The sequence below is a fragment of the Bombina bombina genome, chromosome 12 (assembly GCF_027579735.1).
Source record: "Bombina bombina isolate aBomBom1 chromosome 12, aBomBom1.pri, whole genome shotgun sequence".
Taxonomy (NCBI): Eukaryota; Metazoa; Chordata; class Amphibia; order Anura; family Bombinatoridae; genus Bombina; species Bombina bombina.
This window is the reverse complement of record NC_069510.1, coordinates 149,481,912-149,502,289: the sequence shown is the minus strand read 5'-3', so window position 1 is coordinate 149,502,289 and position 20,378 is coordinate 149,481,912. Positions and strand designations below refer to the sequence as shown.

Genomic DNA, 20,378 nt, shown 5'->3' with positions numbered 1-20,378 from the left:
CTGTAATTTAGTAATTTGTAAAAAGGTTTAATAATATTTCTTAAATAATTTGAGTAGGGTTAGGGTTTTTTAATATGTAATTTAGTTAATTTAATTGGTAGGTCAATTTAATTGTAGTATAATAGTTAGGGTAGGTTAATTCATATTTTAAAATAGTTTATTTTAATTCTACAGGTAAGTTTAAATTTATTTGAAGATAGGGATGTTGTAATTTTAATTTAAAGTTAGCAGGTTGTTAGGTTTAGGGGTTAATAGCTTAATTTAGTTTATGACGATGTGGGGGGCTTACGGTTTAGGGGTTAATAAGTTTAATTAGTGGTGGTGATGTGGGAGGCCAGAGGTTTAGGGGTTAATACGTTTATTTAGTGGCGGCGGTGTCAGGGAGCGGCAGAATAGGGGTTAATACATTTTATTTAGGTTGCGGCGATGTCGGGGCGGCAGATTAGGGGTGTTTAGACTCTGGGTTTATGTTAAGGTGTTAGGTGTAAACGTAACTTGTTTTCTACCATATAAATCAATGGGATATCTGGTAGCATCAAACATAAGCTTTTGCTGCTTTCAGACTCCCATTGATTTCTATGGCATCCGCGGCCTCCAGGGTGCTCCGCGAGCATATCTGTTAAAAGTTTGATAACTGGGAAAAAGTGTCAGATAGAGCCAAATGTGTATTCGGAACATCTGTAATGACGTAAGCATCGATCTGCGTCAGATTGAGACCGGCGGATCGTATATTTTGTCACAAATTTCAACATTTGTCGGTCTGTAGGCTTTGATAATTAGGTCGGATCAATCTCGCAACAATTACGCTGCGGAATTCCGGCGTATTTTTGTTTGAGGCTTTGATAAATATCCCCCTATACTAATATATTTTTTTTAAAAAACAACTAATACAAACCACCTAGCTGAGGGAGGCTTATAGTAGGCCACACCTACACCCTAAAGATTCATCCTATAATATTAATTAATAACGTTTAACCTTTCTTTGTGCTTATTCCCAGGGACTCATCCACTAACAGTTCTGGCATTTGAGAATCGGACAGATATTAAATATGCTAAGTTACTGGTTCACTTCCCTGTTCTAGAAGAAATCACAGTCTGTGCTTATATTCAGTGGGATGACAATAATTCTGGTTTTGCAACGGTCTTCTCCTACGCTGTTCCAAAATTCTTCAATGAGTTTCAGCTTCGTGGAGTCAGAGATGAGAAAGGTTTTGTCCGTTTTGCCATCATAGTTCATGGACGTCATACACCATACTCACCTGTGTTCCCCAGTGATGGTCAGTGGCATCACTTCTGTGTCACCTGGCAAAAATTGAATGGGACTTGGGCCTTCTATGTAGATGGAAAGAAAAAGGCTTCTTCCTCTAAACTTTCAGCTTCCCAGGACATCAACGAGGGAGGAGCATTTATTGTGGGTCAAGATCAGGACTCGTTTGGGGGAACATTCAAAGAAAATGAGTCATTTAGTGGGAATTTAACCAATCTAAATGTCTGGAAGAGAGTGCTCAGCAGAAATGAGATACAACAGATTAGGTCCTGTGGCACTATGGAGAAGGATATTATTTTTGGGTGGAAAATCCACCACCTGGAAACTGAGCCCACTCTGCATAAAGTGACTCATCAGTTTGTATGTCCAGGTAAGATATGGACCTTTAAGAGGCAGCAACTAAGAAAAAATACAAATATAGCCAACCATGACATTTATGTTGCTTGTAGCTAAATAATAGTTTTGCACTTTGACTTTAATGTGCTACGTTCCCTCTTTTTTATATGGTTAGCAGGGCAGTTGCTGAGATCCTGGAAGTTATCAACCATACTGTTTTTGTATTCCTCAAATGGGAGCGGAGTGTAGCTGTTATTGATTTATTTTATTTGTTTATTTCTCACTCCAAGATAAAGATGAAATAGCATATTTCCCTATTAAACATTAAAATTATAACAATAAATAATTTACCTACATCAACATTCACCCATTGCAAATGATCTATCTATCTTTCTTTCTATCTATCTGTATGTATGTATCTATCTATCTATCTATCTATCTATCTAACTATCATATATCTATCTGTCTGTCTGCCTATCTATCTGTATCTATCTATCTATCTGTATCTATCATCTGTCTGTCTATCATCTATCTATCTATTATCTATCTATCTATCTAGCATCAATCTATCATGTATCTATCTATCTATCTATCTATCTATCTATATCTATCTATCTGTCTATTCTATCAATCCAATAAGAAACATATTACTATTTGATGTCAGTGCTTACCTTGCACAAAGGATAATGTACAATCTGGAATAACAAGAGGATGGTTAAATATTTTTTAAAAAGCATCTTAATGTGGCCAAAACTTTTTTCCTTTCATCAGATGGTGAGAGTCCACAATTCATTGTGTGGGAATATTCCCCTCCTGGCCACTAGGAGGGGAATATTCCCACAACTGATAACTCGTGAACTTTCACCATCATAAATTAAATAATTTATAAGGTTGGCATCAGTTTTTTAGCACGCCGTATACTTTTTAATGGATAGCATGGTTAGCCCTATTGGTGCGCTCATTGAGCTTGTATTACATGCGGGGAGCGTAATGTTCAAGTGCAATCCAAAATACCATTGTAAATTTGATGGGGACCCCATTAGCTTAGCACTCAAGCAATATCACAAACTAATTTTACTCAGCCCCCTATAGAAGCCTATAATGTGAGGGATTTAGCACTAACGCCCTATCTGACATGCAGATGATAGCGCTCTCGAGCCTATCGCTAGAACAATTAAATATATCTTTGGGCTTGCAACATGAGTGCAATAATAATAATAATAATAATAATATTTTTGAGCTACACTTGTAATCAAGGCTAAAATGTTTTAACACTATTATTGTGTTAACAAAATGTATATAGTTTTGCAGTCCAGGACACAATCCTTGTAAGGCTTGATGTTGTTTATCTTATGTCCTTTGCTGTAGCCAATCAAGGACAGATATTGAGTTGTTGCTCTTCTCAAGCAATTGCTATGCCTCATGCAGGAGGGTCAGAATTCTGCATTCCATGGCACCTACTCTGGTCTGTCTGTAATGAGCTGACGTCGCTTCCAGAGTCAGTTTGGAACTGTGTAGTAAGTGATTTTTATGCGCTACACGCTTCGGTACTTGTTGGCCCCGCACTGTGAGTTTCCGTGGCTGTGCTTCCACTTCACAACAATATCAGTGAAAGTTAAAGAGCATGACATTTTAAGCAACTTTCTAATTTACTCCTATTATACATTTTTCTTCATTCTCTTGCTATCTTTATTTTAACAGCAGAAATGTAAATCTTAGCAGCCAGCCCATTTTAGGTTCAGCACCATGGATAGCGCTTAATATTGGAGGCTACATTTACCCACCAATAAGCAAACATAACCCATAAATTATAGAGTTGCTTAAAATTGCTGCTCTAGCTGAATCATGAAAAAAAAAAATAGGTTTAGTGTCCCTTTAACTAGATCAGATTGGGTAGGGTAGAAATTCCACAAACTGACTTGTAGCAAAGGTAGCACCCATATTAATCTCCATTGGGAATAAACACTCACAGACAGCTACTTTTGACTCAGACAGTTGATCCTAGACAAGCCTGGGTGACCATAGGAAAACTTACATATATATATTAAAAGGACAGTCTACTCCAGAATTGTTATTGTTTAAAAAGATAGATAATCCCTTTATTACCCGTTCCTCAGTTTTGCATAACCAGCACAGTTATATTAATATACTTTTTACCTCTGTAATTACCCTGTATCTAACCCTCTGCAGACTGCTCCTTATCTCAGTTATATTAATATGCTTTTTACCTCTGTGATTACTTTGTATCTAAGCCTCTGCAGACTGCTCCTTATCTCAGTTATATTAATATACTTTTTACCTCTTTGATTACCCTGTATCTAACCCTCTGCAGACTGCTCCTTATCTGAGTTGTATTAATATACTTTTACCTTTGTGATTACCTTGTATCTAACCCTCTGCAGACTGCTCCTTATCTCAGTTATATTAATACACTTTTTACCTCTGTGATTACCTTGTATCTAAGCCTCTGCAGACTGCCCCTTATCTCAGTTGTATTAATATACTTTTTACCTCTGTGATTACCTTGTATCTAACCCTCTGCAGACTGCTCCTTATCTCAGTTGTATTAATATACTTTTTACCTTTGTGATTACCTTGTATCTAAGCCTCTGCAGTCTGCTCCTTATCTCAGTTATATTAATATACTTTTTACCTCTGTGATTACCCTGTATCTAAGCCTCTGCAGACTGCCCCTTATCTCAGTTATATTAATATACTTTTGACCTTTGTGATTACCCTGTATCTAACCCTCTGCAGACTGCTCCTTATCTCAGTTATATTAATATACTTTTTACCTTTGTGAGTACCTTGTATCTAACCCTCTGCAGACTGCTCCTTATCTCAGTTATATTAATACACATTTTACCTCTGTGATTAGCTTGTATCTAAGCCTCTGCAGGCTACCCCTTATCTCAGTTATATAAATATACTTTTTACTTCTGTGATTACCCTGTATCTAACCCTCTGCAGACTGCTCCTTATCTCAGTTATATTAATATACTTTTTACCTTTGTGAGTACCTTGTATCTAACCCTCTGCAGACTGCTCCTTATCTCAGTTATATTAATACACTTTTTACCTCTGTGATTAGCTTGTATCTAACCCTCTGCAGACTGCCCCCTTATCTCCGTTATATTAATATAGTTTGTACCTCTGTGATTACCTTGTATCTAAGCCTCTGCAGACTACCCCTTATCTCAGTTATATTAATATACTTTTTACCTTTGTGAGTACCTTGTATCTAACCCTCTGCAGACTACTCCTTATCTCAGTTATATTAATACACTTTTTACCTCTGTGATTAGCTTGTATCTAAGCCTCTGCAGACTACTCCTTATATCAGTTATATAAATATACTTTTTACCCCTGTAGACTGCCCCCTTATTTAAGTTCTTTTGACAGACTTGCATTTTTGTCAATCAGTGCTGACTCATAAATAACTCCACCTGCATGAGCACAATGTTATCTGTTTGGCACACATGAACTAATGTCCTATAGCTGTGAAAAACTGTAAAATGCATTTAGATAAGAAGGGGTCTTCACGGGATTAGAAATTAGCATATGAGCCTAACTAGGTTTAGATTTCAACAAAGAATACCAAGAGAAAAAAGAAAATGTAATGATAAAAGTAAAATGTAAAGTTGCTTGCCTATCTGAATCATTAAAGTTTAATTTTGACTAGACTGTCCCTTTAACACAACACACAGATTGGGGTCCATTTATTAATGTGCGGACGGACATGATCCGATATAGCGGATCATATCCGCCGCACATCGGTAAATGCTGACAGCATACGCTATTGGCATTTTTAAATTGCACCAGTAGATCTTGTGAACTGCTGGTGCAATATCACCCCCTGCAGATTCGGGACAATTGGCCGCTAGCAGGGGGTGTCAATCAACCCAATTGTATTCGATCAGGCTGATTGCTGTCCGCCACCTCAGCGGTCTTACACTCATTTTTTCTTTGCATAAATGTTTTGTAGATGATCTATTTATATAGCCCATAAAGTTTTTTTTTTTAAATAAATGTATAGTTTTCCTTATTTTTACATAACATTGCTCTGATTTTCAGACTCCTAACCAAACCCCAAAGTTTTATGTGAATACCGTCAGCTGAGCTACCTTCTCCAGCTTGCTCTTGTTTGTGTAAGTAAAGGGTCTTTTCATATGCAAAAGAAGGGGGAGGGGGGAGTGTCTTATTTGCCACTTGCAGTGGGCTTTCCAGCTGCCTTTTCAACAGAGCCAAACTGACAGCTTCTAAGTAAGTTTTTAAACAGTTTTATACTGAATTTTTATATCAGTATCTGTGCATCTTATTCTTTATAGTAGTGTCTATTACATGCAGTTATATGAAAATGAGTGTGTACTGTCCCTTTAACACCTCCCACCTCACTCATACCTCAGTTTAACATATAGCCAAGTAGTGAGGTGTAAAAAAAGGAGTAAAAAGCATACAAAAAGGAAAAATAATGTGCTTTATACAAAAAAAATCATAACCACAAAAAATAGGGTGGGTCTCATGGACTCTTGCCATTATGAAAGAAATTAATTTATCAGGTAAGTTCTTACATAAATAATGTTTTATTTCATGTAAGCGGCAAGAGTCCATGAGCTAGTGAGGTATGGGATATAATACCCAAGATGTGGAAATCCATGAGTAACTATACAGGGAGGGATAAAATAAAAACAGCTATATTCGCTGAGAAATTAAATTAAAAAAAAATAATTACGTTTTCTTAAGCATTTAAAAAAACTCAAATCAAAGGCACTAGAATCAAACTGGGACAGCTGCCTGAAGAACCTTTCTACCAAAGGCTGCTTCCAAAGAAGCAAACACATCAAAATGGTAAAATTTAGTAAATGTATGCAAAGAAGAAGTTGCTGCTTTGCAAATTTGATCAACTGAAGCTTCATTCTTGAAAGCCCAAGAAGTGGCAACTGATCTAGTAGAATGAGCTGTAATTCTCTGAGGCGGAGACTGCCCCGCCTCCAAATAATCTTTGTAAATCAAAAGTTTCAACCAAGATGCCAGAGAAATGGCAGAGGCTTTCTGACCTTTCCTGGAATCAGAAAAAATAACAAATAGACTAGAAGTCTTTCAGAAATCTTTAGTAGCCTCAACATAATGGCATCTATTTGTCAAGCCGTCAGCTATAAATACACTGGAATTCCGCAGCGTATTTGTGGCGAGCCTGATTCGCCTTAGTTATCAAACCCTACAAACTGGCAAAAGTAGAAATGTATGACGTAACATACGATCCGCCAGACTCAGTCCGACACAGATCGATGCTTACGTCATTATAGATGTCCCGAACGCAAGTTTGGCACAATCTGACTACTTTTGTAAGTTAACAAATACCTACCAGGTATGCTTGCCACTATTCCGGCCCAGCGTAGCTGGTTTTCAATCCGCCGCCCTGGAGGCGGCAGATGCCATAGGAATCAATGGGAGTCGGAAAGCAGCGAAAGTTCATGTTCGCTGCTGCCCGATATCCCATTGATTCCTATGGGAATGTTTACACCTAACACCCTAACATGTACCCCAAGTCTAAACACCCCTAATCTGACCCCCTACACCGCCGCCACCTACATTATACTTATTAACCCCTAATCTGCCATCCCTACACCGCCGCCACCTAAATAAAAGTTATTAACACCTATCCCGCCACTCCCGGACCCCTCCGCAACTAAATAAACTTATTAACCCTTAAACTGCCACTCCCGGAGCCCGCCGCCACCTACATTATACTTATTAACCCCTAATCTGCCACCCCCTACACCGCCGCCACCTACATTATATTTATTAACCCCTAATCTGTCCCCCCTACACCGCCGCCACCTACCTACATTTATTAACCCTTAATCTGCCGCCCCCAACGTCGCCACCACTATATTAAATTTATTAACCCCTAAACCTAAGTCTAACCTTAACACCCCCTAACTTAAATATAATTTAAATAAATCTAAATAAATATAACTATCATTAGTTAAATTATTCCTATTTAAAACTAAATACTTACCTATAAAATAAACCCTAAACTAGCTACAATATAACTAATAGTTACATTGTAGCTAGCTTAGGGTTTATCTTTATTTTACAGGCAAATTTGTATTTATTTTAACTAGGTAGAATAGTTATTAAATAGTTATTAACTATTTAATAACCTCCTAGTTAAAATAAAGACAAATTTACCTGTAAAATAAAACCTAACCTAAGTTACAATTACACCTAACACTACACTATAATTAAATAAATTACCTAAACTAACTACAATTAAATACAATTAAAAAAAATTATCTAAAGTACAAAAAAAACAAACACTAAATTACCGAAAATAATAAAATAATTACAAGATTTTTAAACTAATTACACCTAATCTAATCCCCCTAACAAAATAAAAAAGCCTCCCAGAATAAAAAAGCCCTACCCTACACTAAATTACAAATAGCCCTTAAAAGGGCCTTTGGCGGGGCATTGCCCCAAAGTAATCATCTCTTTTACCTGTAAAAAAAAAGTACAAATACCCCCCCAACATTAAAACCCACCACCCACACAACCAACCCTACTCTAAAACCCACCCAATACCCCCTTAAAAAAAACCTAACACTAACCCCTTGAAGATCACCTTACCGGGAGATGTCTTCACCCAACCGGGCCGAAGTACTCAACAAATCCGGCAGAAGTGGTCCTCCAGATGGGCAGAAGTGGTCCTCCAGACGGGCAGAAGTCTTCATCCAGACGGCATCTTCTATCTTCATCCATCCGGCGCGGAGCGGCTCCATCTTCAAGACATCCGTCGCGGAGCATCCTCTTCTTACGATGTCTTCTTGTTGAATGAAGGTACCTTTAAAGGGACACTAAACCCCAAAAAATTATTTCATGATTCAGATAGAGAATACAATTTTAAATAACATTCCAATTGACTTCTATTATCTAATTTGCTTCATTCTTAAGATATCCTTTGTTGAAGAAACAACAATGCACATGTTTCAGCCAATCACAGGAGGCATCTATGTGCATCTACCAATCAGCTGCTACTGAGCATATCTAGATATGCTTTTCAGCAAAGCATCTTGAGAATGAAGCAAATTAGATAATAGAAGTAAATTAGAAAGTTGTTTAAAATTGCATGCTCTTTCTAAATCATGAAAAAAAATTAGTTTCATGTCCCTTTAAGTGACGTCATCCAAGATGGCGTCCCTTCAATTCCGATTGGCTGATAGAATTCTATCAGCCAATCGGAATTAAGGTAGGGAAAATCCTATTGGCTGATGCAATCAGCCAATAGGATTGAGCTCACATTCTATTGGCTGTTCCAATCAGCCAATTGAATGCAAGCTTAATCCTATTGGCTGATTGCATCAGCCAACAGGATTTTTCCTACCTTAATTCCGATTGGCTGATAGAATTCTATCAGCCAATCGGAATTGTAAGGGATGCCATCTTGGATGATGACACTTAAAGGAACCTTCATTCTTCAGTCGTCGTTTAACGAAGAGGATGCTCCACGTCGGATGTCTTGAAGATGGAAGATGCCACTTGGATGAAGACTTCTGCCCGTCTGAAGGACCACTTCTGCCGGATTCGTTGAGGACTTCGGCCCAGTTGGGTGAAGACTTCTCAAGCTAGGGTGATCTTCAAGGGGTTAGTGTTAGGTTTTTTTAAGGGGAGATTGGGTGGGTTTTAGAGTAGGGTTGGTTGTGTGGGTGGTGGGTTTTAATGTTGGGGGGGTATTTGTACTTTTTTTTTACAGGTAAAAGAGCTAATTTCTTTGGGGCAATGCCCCGCAAAAGGCCCTTTTAAATTTGTAATTTAGTGTAGGGAAGGGCTTTTTTATTTTGGGGGGCTTTTTTGTATTTTGTTAGGGGGATTAGATTAGGTGTAATTAGTTTAAAAATCTTGTAATAATTTTATTATTTTCTGTAACTTAGTGGGGTTTTTTTTGTACTTTAGATACATTTTTTTAATTGTATTTAATTGTATTTAGTTTAGGTAATTTATTTAATTCCAGCGTAGTGTTAGGTGTAATTGTAACTTAGGTTGTAACTTAGGTTAGGTTTTATTTTACAGGTAAATTTGTCTTTATTTTAACTAGGAAGTTATTAAATAGTTAATAAATATTTAATAACTATTCTACCTAGTTAAAATAAATACAAAATAAACCCATACGGCTAGATTTAGAGTTTGGCGGCCAAAGGGGTGCGTTAGCTACGCATGCTTTTTTTCCCCCGCACCTTTTAAATACCGCTGGTATTTAGAGTTCACAGAATGGCTGGGTTTTCAGTGCGTTAGGCTCCAAAAAGGGAGCGTAGAGCATAATTTAACGCCACTGCAACTCTAGATACCAGCGGTGCTTACGGACGTGGCCAGCTTCAAAAACGTGCTCGTGCACGATTCCCCCATAGAAAACAATGGGGCCATTTAGGCTGAAAAAAAACCTAACACCAGCAAAAAAGCAGCGTTCAGCTCCTAACGCAGCCCCATTGTTTTCTATGGGGAAACACTTCCTACGTCTGCACCTAACACCCTAACATGAACCCCGAGTCTAAACACCCCTAACCTTACACTTATTAACCCCTATTCTGCCGCCCCCGCTATCGCTGACACCTGCATATTTTTTTTAACCCCTAATCTGCCGCTCCGTAAACCGCCGCTACCTACATTATCCCTATGTACCCCTAATCTGCTGCCCCTAACACCGCCGACCCCTATATTATATTTATTAACCCCTAATCTGCCCCCCTCAATGTCGCCTCCACCTGCCTACACTTATTAACCCCTAATCTGCTGAGCGGACCGCACCGCTACTATAATAAAGTTATTAACCCCTAATCCGCCTCACTCCCGCCTCAATAACCCTATAATAAATAGTATTAACCCCTAATCTGCCCTCCCTAACATCGCCGACACCTAACTTCAATTATTAACCCCTAATCTGCCGACCGAATCTCGCCGCTACTGTAATAAATGGATTAACCCCTAAAGCTAAGTCTAACCCTAACCCTAACACCCCCTAAGTTAAATATAATTTAAATTTAACGAAATAGATTAACTCTTATTAAATAAATTATTCCTATTTAAAGCTAAATACTTACCTGTAAAATAAACCCTAATATAGCTACAATATAAATTATAATTATATTATAGCTATTTTAGGATTTATATTTATTTTACAGGTAACTTTGTATTTATTTTAACCAGGTACAATAGCTATTAAATAGTTAAGAACTATTTAATAGCTAAAATAGTTAAAATAATTACAAAATTACCTGTAAAATAAATCCTAACCTAAGTTACAATTAAACCTAACACTACACTATCAATAAATTAAATAAATAAAATACCTACAATTATCTACAATTAAACCTAACACTACACTATCAATAAATTAATTAAATAAAATACCTACATTTATCTACAATTAAACCTAACACTACACTATCAATAAATTAATTAAATACAATATCTACAAATAAATACAATTAAATAAACTAACTAAAGTACAAAAAATAAAAAAGAACTGTTACAAAAAATAAAAAAATATTTACAAACATTAGAAAAATATTACAACAATTTTAAACTAATTACACCTACTCTAAGCCCCCTAATAAAATAACAATGCCCCCCAAAATAAAAAAATGCCCTACCCTATTCTAAATTAAAAAAAGTTCAAAGCTCTTTTACCTTACCAGCCCTTAAAAGGACCTTTTGTGGGGCATGCCCCAAAAAATTCAGCCCTTTTGCCTGTAAAAAACCCCCCCAAAAAATACCCCCCCAACATTAAAACCCACCACCAACATACCCCTAATCTAACCCAAACCCCCCTTAAATAAACCTAACACTAAGCCCCTGAAGATCTTCCTACTTTATCTTCACCTCGCCGGGTATCACACCGATCCGTCCTGGCTCCGAAATCTTCATCCAAGCCCAAGCGGGGGCTGGCGATCCATAATCCGGCGGCTGAAGAGGTCCAGAAGAGGCTCCAAAGTCTTCATCCTATCCGGGAAGAAGAGGCGATCCGGACCGGCAACCATCTTGATCCAAGCGGCATCTTCTATCTTCATCCGATGAGGAACGGCTCCATCGTGAAGACCTCCAGCGCGGATCAATCTTCTTCTTCCGACGTCCAACTGATGAATGAAGGTTCCTTTAAGGGCCGTCATCCAAGATGGCGTCCCTCGAATTCTGATTGGCTGATAGGATTCTATCAGCCAATCGGAATTAAGGTAGGAAAATTAAGATAGGATTCTATCAGCCAATCAGATTGAGCTTGCATTCTATTGGCTGTTCCAATCGGATTGAACTTGATTCTGATTGGCTGATTCCATCAGCCAATCAGAATTTTCCTACCTTAATTCCGATTGGCTGATAGAATCCTATCAGCCAATCGGAATTCGAGGGATGCCATCTTGGATGACGTCCCTTAAAGGAACCTTCATTCTTCAGTTGGACATCGGAAGAAGAAGATTGATCCGCGCTGGAGGTCTTCACGATGGAGCCGTTCCTCATCGGATGAAGATAGAAGATGCCGCTTGGATCAAGATGGTTGCCGGTCTGGATCGCCTCTTCTTCCCGGATAGGATGAAGACTTTGGAGCCTCTTCTGGACCTCTTCAGCCGCCAGATTATGGATCGCCAGCCCCCGCTTGGGCTAGGATAAAGATGTCGGAGCCAGGACGGATCGGTGTGATACCAGGCGAGGTGAAGATAAGGTAGGAAGATCTTCAGGGGCTTAGTGTTAGGTTTATTTAAGGTGGGTTTGGGTTAGATTAGGGGTATGTGGGTGGTGGGTTTTAATGTTGGGGGGGTATTGTATGTGTTTTTTTTACAGGCAAAAGAGCTGAATTCTTTGGGGTATGCCCCACAAAAGGTCCTTTTAAGGGCTGTAAGGTAAAAGAGCTTTGAACTTTTTTAATTTAGAATAGGGTAGGGCATTTTTTTATTTTGGGGGGCTTTGTTATTTTAGGTGTAATTAGTTTAAAATTGTAACATTTTTCTTATGTTTGTAAATATTTTTTTATTTTTTGTAACTTAGTTCTTTTTTATTTTTTGTACTTTAGTTAGTTTATTTAAATGTATTTATTTGTAGGTATTGTATTTAATTAATTTATTGATAGTGTAGTGTTAGGTTTAATTGTAGGTAATTGGAGGTAGTTTATTTAATAAATTTATTGATAGTGTAGTGTTAGGTTTAATTGTAACTTAGGTTAGGATTTATTTTACAGGTAATTTTGTAATTATTTTAACTAGGTAACTATTAAATAGTTATTAACTATTTAATAGCTATTGTACCTAGTTAAAATAATTACAAAGTTACCTGTAAAATAAATATAAATCCTAAAATAGCTACAATATAATTATAATTTATATTGTAGCTATATTAGGGTTTATTTTACAGGTAAGTATTTAGCTTTAAATAGGAATAATTTATTTAATAATAGTTAATTTATTTCGTTAGATTTAAATTATATTTAAGTTAGGGGGGTGTTAGGGTTAGGGTTAGAATTAGCTTTAGAGGTTAAAAAATTTATTAGAATAGCGGTGAGCTCCGGTCGGCAGATTAGGGGTTAATGCTTGAAGTTAGGTGTCGGCGATGTTAGGGAGGGCAGATTAGGGGTTAATACTATTTATTATAGGGTTATTGAGGCGGGAGTGAGGCGGATTAGGGGTTAATAACTTTATTATAATAGCGGCGTGGTCCGGTCGGCAGATTAGGGGTTAATAAGTGTAGGCAGGTGGAGGCGACATTGAGGGGGGCAGATTAGGGGTTAATAAATATAATATAGGGGTCGGCGGTGTTAGGGGCAGCAGATTAGGGGTACATAAGTATAACGTACCTTGCGCCGGTGTGCGGACGGCAGATTAGGGGTTAAAAATTTTTAATAGAGTGGCGGCGATGTGGGGGGACCTCGGTTTAGGGGTACATAGGTAGTTTATGGGTGTTAGTGTACTTTAGAGCACAGTAGTTAAGAGCTTTATAAACCGACGTTAGCCCAGAAAGCTCTTAACTACTGTTTTTTTTCTGCGGCTGGAGTTTTGTCGTTAGATTTCTAACGCTCACTTCAGCCACGACTCTAAATACCGGCGTTAGAAAGATCCCATTGAAAAGATAGGATACGCAATTGACGTAAGGGGATCTGCGGTATGGAAAAGTCGCGGCTGGAAAGTGAGCGTTAGACCCTTTCCTGACTGACTCCAAATACCAGAGGGCGGTAAAAACCAGCGTTAGGAGCCTCTAACGCTGGTTTTGACGGCTACCGCCCAACTCTAAATCTAGCCGTTAGTGTTTATTTGTTTTTGTAATTTAGTAATTTTTAATAGTAGATTTAAATAATTTGAGTAGGGTTAGGGTTTTTTAATATGTAATATAGTTAATTTAATTGCTAGTTTAATGTAATTTTAGTATAATAGTTAGGGTAGGTTAATTAATAGTTTAAAATTAGTTTATTTTAATTCTACAGATAGGTTTAAATTTATTTTAAGATAGGGATGTTGTAATTTTAATGTAAAGTTAGCGGGTTGTTAGGTTTAGGGTTTAATAGTTTCATTTAGTTTATTGCGATGTGAGGGGCTGGGTTTAATAGGTTTAGGGTTTAATAGGTTTAGTAAATCCAAAATAAAGGGTGCTCAAGCCTTTGCAGTTTCTAAGACATTACTAAGGACCTAATGTAGGTCTGAAGCATTGTTTGTTTTGTGGACCATGGCACAATAAAGGTCATTTTACTTTAAACTGCAAAGGCTGGAGCACCCTTTCTTTAGGAGTTTCATTTGATGTGGATGAGGTGGCTGCCTCCTGGCTCCTGTGCCTAATTGTTTGGCTGCTGTTCCCTACCTTTTGCTTATTTAAAGGTTTAGTTAATGGTAGTGATGTGGGAGGCCAGAGGTTTAGGGGTTAATATGTTTATTTAGTGGCGGCAGGGTCTGCGAGCGGCGGGATATTGGTTAATAACTTTATTTAGTTTCTGCGGTGTCGGGGAGCGGCTGAATAGGGGTTAATAACATTATGTAGGTGGCAGCGATGTCGGGGCAGCAGATTAGGGGTGTTTAGACTTGGGATTTATGTTAGGGTGTTACTTGTTTTCTACCATAGAAATCAAGCCTTGCAGTTACTTGTTTTCTACCATAGAAATCAATAGGATATCTGGCAGCATCGAACATAAGTTTTCGGTGCTTTCACACTCCCATTGATTCCTATGGCATCCGTGGCCTCCAGGGTGGCAGATTGAAAGCCATGTACGCTGGGCCGGAATAGCCACGAGCGTACCAGTTAACTATTTGATCATTTTTAAAAAGTATCAAATAATGCCGAATGTGTATTCGGAACATCTGTAATGACGTAAGCATCGATCTGTGTCGGATTGAGACCGGCGGATCGGATGTTACGTCACAGATTTCAACTTTTGCCGGTCTGTAAGCTTTGATAACTAGGTCGGATCAAGCTCGTCACAATTACGCTGCGGAATTCCAGCGTATTTGTGGTTGACGGCTTGATAAATATCCCCCTTAGGCTCAAATGGAGAAGCCTGTAAAATCTTCAAAACCAAATTGAGACTCCAAGGAGGAGAAATAGATTTAATAACAGGTTTGATACAAGTCAAAGCCTGAACAAAACAGTGAATATCAGGAAGCTTAGCAATCTTTCTATGAAATAAGACAGAAAGAGCAGAAATGTGTCCTTTAAAGTATTTGCAGACAACCCTTTATCCAAACCATCCTGAAGAAACTGTAAAATCCTAGGAATTCTAAAATAATGCCAATAATAATCATGAGTGGAACACCATGAAATATAGGTTTTCCAAACCCGATGATAAATCTTCCTTGAAACAGACTTACAAGCCTGTATCATAGTGCTAATCACAGATTTAGAGAAACCTCTATGACCAAGCACTATGTGTTCAATTTCCTTGCCTTCAAATTTAGAGATTTGAGATCCTGATGGAAAAACGGCCCTTGAGACAGAAGGTCTGGCCTTAAAGGAAGTGGCCAAGGCTGGCAACTGGACATCAAGACAAAATCCGCATACCAAAACCTGTGAGGCCATGCTGGTGCTATCAGAAACACATAAGATTGTTCCATTATGATCTTGGAGATCACCCTTGGAAGAAGAACCAGAGGCGGAAATATGTAAGCAGGTTGGTAAAACCAAGGAACTGCTAAAGCATCCACCATCTCCGCCTGAGGATCCTTGGACCTGGAAAGGTATCTGGGAAGCTTCTTGTATAGACGAGAGGCCATCAGATCTATTTCTGGAAGACCCCACATCTGTACAAGATGAAAAAACACATCTGGATGGAGAGACCACTCCCCCGGATGTAAAGTCTGATGGCTGAGATAATCCGCTTCCCAATTGTCTACACCTAGGATATGAATCGCAGAAATTAGACAAGAGTTGGATTCTGCCCAAGAAAGTATCCGAGACACTTCTTTCATTGCTGAAGGACTGCGAGTCCTTCCTTGAGGATTGACATATGCCACTGTTGTGATATTGTCTGTCTGAAAATGAATGTAAAGTTCTCTCTTCAATAGAGGCCACTCCTGAAGAGCTCTGAAAATAGCACAGAGTTTTAAAATATTGATTGGTAACCTCGCCTCTTAAGGATTACAAACCCCTTGTGCTGTCAGAGACCCCCAGACAGCTCCCTAACCTGTAAGACTTGCATCTGTTGGGAACACAGTCCAGGAAGTATGAACAAAGGAGGCCCTTTGAACAATAGGGTGATGGTCTAACCACCAAGTCAGAGAGAGTTGAGTGTTGGGATTTAAGTATATCAGTTGTGATATCTGAGTATAATCCCTGCACCATTGGTGCAACATGCAAAGCTGTAGAGGCCTCATATGAAAACAAGCAAAGGGGATCGCGCCCGATGCTGCAGCCATGAGACCTAAAACTTCCATGCACATAGCCACTGAAGGGAATGATAGAGACTGAAGGTTTAGACAAGCTAAACCAACTTAATTCGTCTTTTGTCTGTCAGCAAAAGAGTCATGGACACTGAATCTATCTGGAAACCTAAAAAGGTGACCCTTGTCTGAGGAATCAAGAAACTTTTTTGTAAATTGGTCCTCCAACGATGTCTTTGAAGAAACCACACTAGTTGATTTGTGTGAGATTCTGCAGAACGTAAAGACTGAGCTAGTACCAAGATATATCGTCCAAATAAGGAAACACTGCAATACCCTGCTCTCTGATTACAGATAGAAGGGCACTGAGAACCTTCGAGAGGATTCATGGAGCTGTCGCTAGGCCAAATGGAAGAGCAAAAAATTGGTAATGCTTGTCTAGAAAAGAGAATCTCAGAAAACAATAGGGGTCTGGATGAACCGGAATGTGAAGATAAGCGTCCTGTAAGTCTATTGTGGACATGAATTAACCTTGCTGAACAAAAGGCAGAATAGTCCTTATAGTCACCATCCTGAAAGTTGGGACTCTTACAAAATGATTTAAATTTTTCAGATCCAAAATTGATCCGAATGAATCTTCTTTCTTTGGGTCAATGAATAGATTTGAATAGAAACCCACACCCTGTTGCTGCTGAGGAACTGAAACAATCACCCCTGAAAGCTCTAGGGGGTTGATTTATGAAGCAGCGGATGCTGCTTCCGACCCACTCCGCTTCAGTTCCGACTGAAGCGGAAGTTAAGAAGCAGTGGTCCTAAGACCACTGCTCCTTAACTTGTCCGCCACCTCTGAGGTGGCGGACAGCAATCAACCCGATCAAATACAATCGGGTTGATTGACACCCCCTGCTAGCGCCGATTGGCCCCGAATCTGCAGGGGGCGGTATTGCACCAGCAGTTCACAAGAACTGCTGGTGCAATGATAAATGCCGACAGCGTATGCTGTCGGCATTTATCGATATGCGGCAGACATGATTCGCTATAGCGGATCATGTCTTTCCGCACCATGTTAAATTGATCCCCAAGTCTGAAACACACTTCCAAAAAGCCTGAGCCTTCACAGGGTTTGTTGGAACATGAGAAAAAAAGAATCTTCCCATGGGAGGTCTTATTCTGAAACCTATTCGATACCCCTGAGAAACAATATCCTGAATCCACTGATTTTGAACAGAATCTGTCCAAAAGTCTTGAAATAATTTTAATTTACCCCTACTAGTTGAACTGGTTTGAGGACCGCACCTTCATGCAGTCTTAGAATAATATTTAAACAAAATATCCAATTTCCTTAAATAACAGTTTCAGGAATATTAAAAAATGCTTATATTAAAATTCTTATACAAAAGTAAAATCAAAAGCAAACATCATAGCCCTCTATAAACAAATGATAGCAGTGAGCAAAAGAGGGAGAGACTTAATATAACAAATTTTGGTGCCAAGAATGACGCAAACAAAGATGACGCAAATGCAGAGAAAAAAACTTTTGGAACCAAAGCTAACAAAATGAAATGACGCAAAGTAAAAATTCATGCCAGAAATGATGCAATAAAAAGTAGCATTTTGTTTCATCGCAAACCTAATTAGCCCACGAAAATTTTGAAAACCAAACCCCAAGTTACAACTAACTGGAACACCAGGTAAGAAAAAACCCAAAAACCTAAAATCTCCCACTGAAAAGGGAAATACACAGACCTGACTCATGGCTAATATATGCAATATACATTAAAACTTTATAATATAAAGTGCCAAACAAAGCTGAGAGTGTCTTAAAAAATGATATATACTTACCAGAAGACACCCATCCACATAAAGCAGACAGCCAAACCAGTACTGAAATATATCAGTAGAGGTAATGGTAGAGGAGTATAATGTCGATCTTTAAAGGGAGGCAGCAGATTAAACCCTGCACCCGATTTACAGAGAGCCTTAGAATAGATTTCCCATAGGCGAAAACATGGTGTCATCAGGCAACACTCCCTTCACATCCCTCAGATAAACAATGTATTTTGATAGGAATTTGGGCTTCAAAATGCTTAGAAGCGCCTTTCACTGAAGAAAATAAAGCGCATCTTACTTCACAACTCCACAGGAGGCAAAGTTTGTAAAACTGAGGAATGAGTGTGGTTGGAGGTGTATTTATAGGCATTTTGAGGTTTGGGAAACTTTGCCCCTCCTGGTAGGAATGTATATCCCATACATCACTAGCTCATGGACTCTTACCACTTAAAGGAAAGAAACTACCTATTAACCCCTAAACCCTCATCCCCACGCATCTCAAATACTATAATAAACCTATTAACCCCTAATCCGCTGCCCACCCACATGCCAACACTAAATAAACCTATTAGCCCCTAATCCACCACTCATTCACATCACCAACACTAAATAAAGCTAATAACCCCTAATCCACCGCCCACCCACACCGTTAACACCTAAATGAAAGTATTAACCCCTAATCTGCCATACCCCGCATCACTGAACCTATTCAACCTATTAACCCCTAAACTGCCGTCCCCCCACATCACCAACACTAAATAAAGCTATTAACCTCTAAACCGCCGCCCCCCCCACGACTGCCTAAATAAACCTATTAACCCCCTAAACTGCCGGCCCCCACATCTCGACAAATTAAATTAAACTATTAACTCCTAAACCTAACACCCCCTAACTTTAAATTAAAGTTACAATATAAAATCATGGATGCGCTGTGTTCTTTCTCTTTACAATATAACTACCTTAAAATAAATAAAAACCTACCTGTGAAATAAAAAAAAACCTAAGCTTAAACTATAAATAAACCTAACATTACTATTTCAAAACAATAAAATATACCAAAAATAAAAAACATAAATTACAAAATTAAAAAATCCTAAAACTACGAAAAAAACCCAAAAAAACCTAACATTACAAAAAATAACAAAATCTAACATGAGACAGAAAATAACCAATGAAATTATCCAAAATAAAAAAAAGATATTCCTAATCTAATACCCCGTTTAAAATAGAAAAGCCACCCCAAAATAACAAAACCCCCCAATCTATAAATAAACTACCAATTGCCCTAAGATTAACAGCTACTTTACAAAAAATACAAAGTACCCCCTAACAGTACAACCACCCCCACCCACCCAAACCACCAAAATAAAAAAAGACCTAACTATAAAAAACCTAATCTACCCATTGCCCTTAAAGGGGCATTTGTATGGGCATAGCCAGCTCTTTTGCTGCCCATGAACATAAAATAAATCCAATCTAAAAAAAAATCCCCCAAAAAATAAATAATAACTAACAGTAACCCCAAAAAATGTACTCACCATTACTGAAGTCCAGACATCCATCTTCTTCCAGGCAGTGAAAAGTCTTCATCCAGGGCAGGACCATCTTCTTTCTTCTTGCCGGAGATACGGAGCAGTCTTCTGATGCATGAATCCAGAGTGGTGGTCCTCCTCTGCGGTGGTGGTCATCAGCAACGTGGAGGTCCTCTTCATGCGATCTTCCGCCACACACTGAAGATTGAATGCAAGGTACCCCATTTATATTGGGGTACCTTGCATTCCTATTGGCTAAACATTTCAAATCTGCTAAAGGATGAGAACTGCTTACATCCTATTGGCTGATCTGAGGTTAATAACTTTATTTAGTGTTGGTGATGTGGGGGGACGGCAGTTTAGGGGTTAATAGCTTTATTTAGTGTTGGTGATGTAGGGGGGAAAGTGGTTTAGGGGTTAATAGCTTTATTTAGTGTTGGCGATGTGGGGGAACGGCGGTTTAGAGGTTAATAGCTTTATTTAGTGTTGGCGATGTGGGGGGACAGCGGTTTAAAGGTTAATAGCTTTATTTAGTATTGGCGATGAGGGGGGACGGCGGTTTAGGGGTTA

The 20,378-nt window shown here is 38.6% G+C and overlaps 1 protein-coding gene across 1 annotated transcript in view; it reads left to right on the top strand.

The window, feature by feature from the left end:
• The first annotated feature begins 578 nt into the window (after nt 1-578).
• Nucleotides 579-20,378, top strand: part of ADGRD2 (adhesion G protein-coupled receptor D2) — a 677,900-nt gene continuing 658,100 nt past the window's right edge. The window contains exons 1-2 of the mRNA XM_053695488.1: nt 579-618; nt 999-1,637. Of these exons, the coding sequence (XP_053551463.1) occupies nt 579-618; nt 999-1,637 (679 nt within the window). The remainder of the gene's footprint in view (nt 619-998; nt 1,638-20,378) is intronic.